The sequence below is a fragment of the Galeopterus variegatus genome, unplaced genomic scaffold (genome assembly GCF_000696425.1).
Source record: "Galeopterus variegatus unplaced genomic scaffold, G_variegatus-3.0.2 Scaffold511, whole genome shotgun sequence".
Classification (NCBI taxonomy): Eukaryota; Metazoa; Chordata; class Mammalia; order Dermoptera; family Cynocephalidae; genus Galeopterus; species Galeopterus variegatus.
In genome coordinates, this window is record NW_007726622.1 from 893529 (window position 1) to 894714 (window position 1186).

Below are 1186 nucleotides of genomic sequence, written 5' to 3' on the forward strand. Positions count from 1 at the left end.
GGTGTGTGTTAGGGAAGTGCTGGGATTCTGAGAGGTCTGCTTTAAGTCTAGCTTGGAGGGGACAAAGTGGGGGTCTTATCTCTAACATTCCCCCCGCACCCCGCAGTGAACAGGGGAGGCAGAGTCCGATTTAGTAGAAACCTGGGTATCTGGCCTTCTGAACTTTCCAGACTCTTGGCCATATACGCTCAGATGAGGTGACATTCAGACCCTCAGGCCCTCACTCTGTCCACCCAGCTAAAACTCTGAGGCTTTCCCAGCGGGTCAAGGACCCATTTTAAGGCCTAAGGCACCCCAGGGTCACTTCTGGGAAGGGCCATGCATTTTCTGGCCTACTCCTCAACCCCCTTCCAGTAGCTTCTGGGTGGGGTGGGGGTGGGGTAGGGAACTCTCTGGAATCAGCCTGATACATGGCCTTTTTCCAGCCCTTCACAACCCCATTGCTGTCCTACCCCATCTTCAAAGCCAGACAAGTCACTGGAGGTTGAGGGAAGTGGGGTTCAGATTCCATCAGGAAGGGGGATCCCATCACTGCAGTTGGGAAATGTCTTTGGCGTTCAACACCCTAGCTCCAGCGAGGAGCAGAGTCCTAAGTCCGAACAGATGGCCCCACACTCCGAGTTTTAGGACCTTCTGTGCTGGCCTGTCTTTAAAGGCTGTGTGAAAGCTGAGAAACCCGGGAGTCCTTCGGTAAAGGGATGTCCACCCAGGAGTAAAAGGCAGGGTGGTGCAGTGGAAAGCGCCATGGTCCAGCTTCTGCGCCCAGCTTAACTTGGGTACAGTCACCAAGCAGTTCTCTTTCAGCCAGAGTGACCGGGGCCTGGGCACGCCCAGGCAGCACCCTCACCCCCGCACCCTCACCCTCGTACCTGCAGCACGTTGGGGTGCCGCAGCCGCTCCAGCAGCACCATCTCCTTAAGCAGCTTGTGGGCCGCCAGCCGATAGCAGCCCCTCCGTGCCCCGAACTCGCGCACGCAGCTGCCCAGATCGTGGCCGCTGAAGTCCACCGCCTTGAGCGCCACCGCGGCGCCTCCGGGCAGGCGGACCCGGTACACGGCCTTGGTGTAGCCTGAGCCCACGTACTGCGCGCCAGTCACGTTGCGGAGCGCGGCGCAGCCCAGGCGAGGGCCCGGGACGGGGGAGCCCGGGCCGGGAGCCGGGAGCCAGCCCGCGGCGCCGTCGGGCA

General features: G+C 60.8%; 1 protein-coding gene across 1 annotated transcript in view; it reads right to left on the reverse strand.

The window, feature by feature from the left end:
* Window positions 1–1184, reverse strand: part of PKDCC (protein kinase domain containing, cytoplasmic) — a gene marked incomplete at its 5' end in the record, with an annotated part of 11029 nt that extends 9845 nt beyond the window's left edge. Inside the window, one exon of the mRNA XM_008569563.1 lies at window positions 870–1184. Within this exon, the coding sequence (XP_008567785.1) occupies window positions 870–1184 (315 nt within the window). The remainder of the gene's footprint in view (window positions 1–869) is intronic.
* Between the last annotated feature and the right edge of the window lie 2 nt (window positions 1185–1186).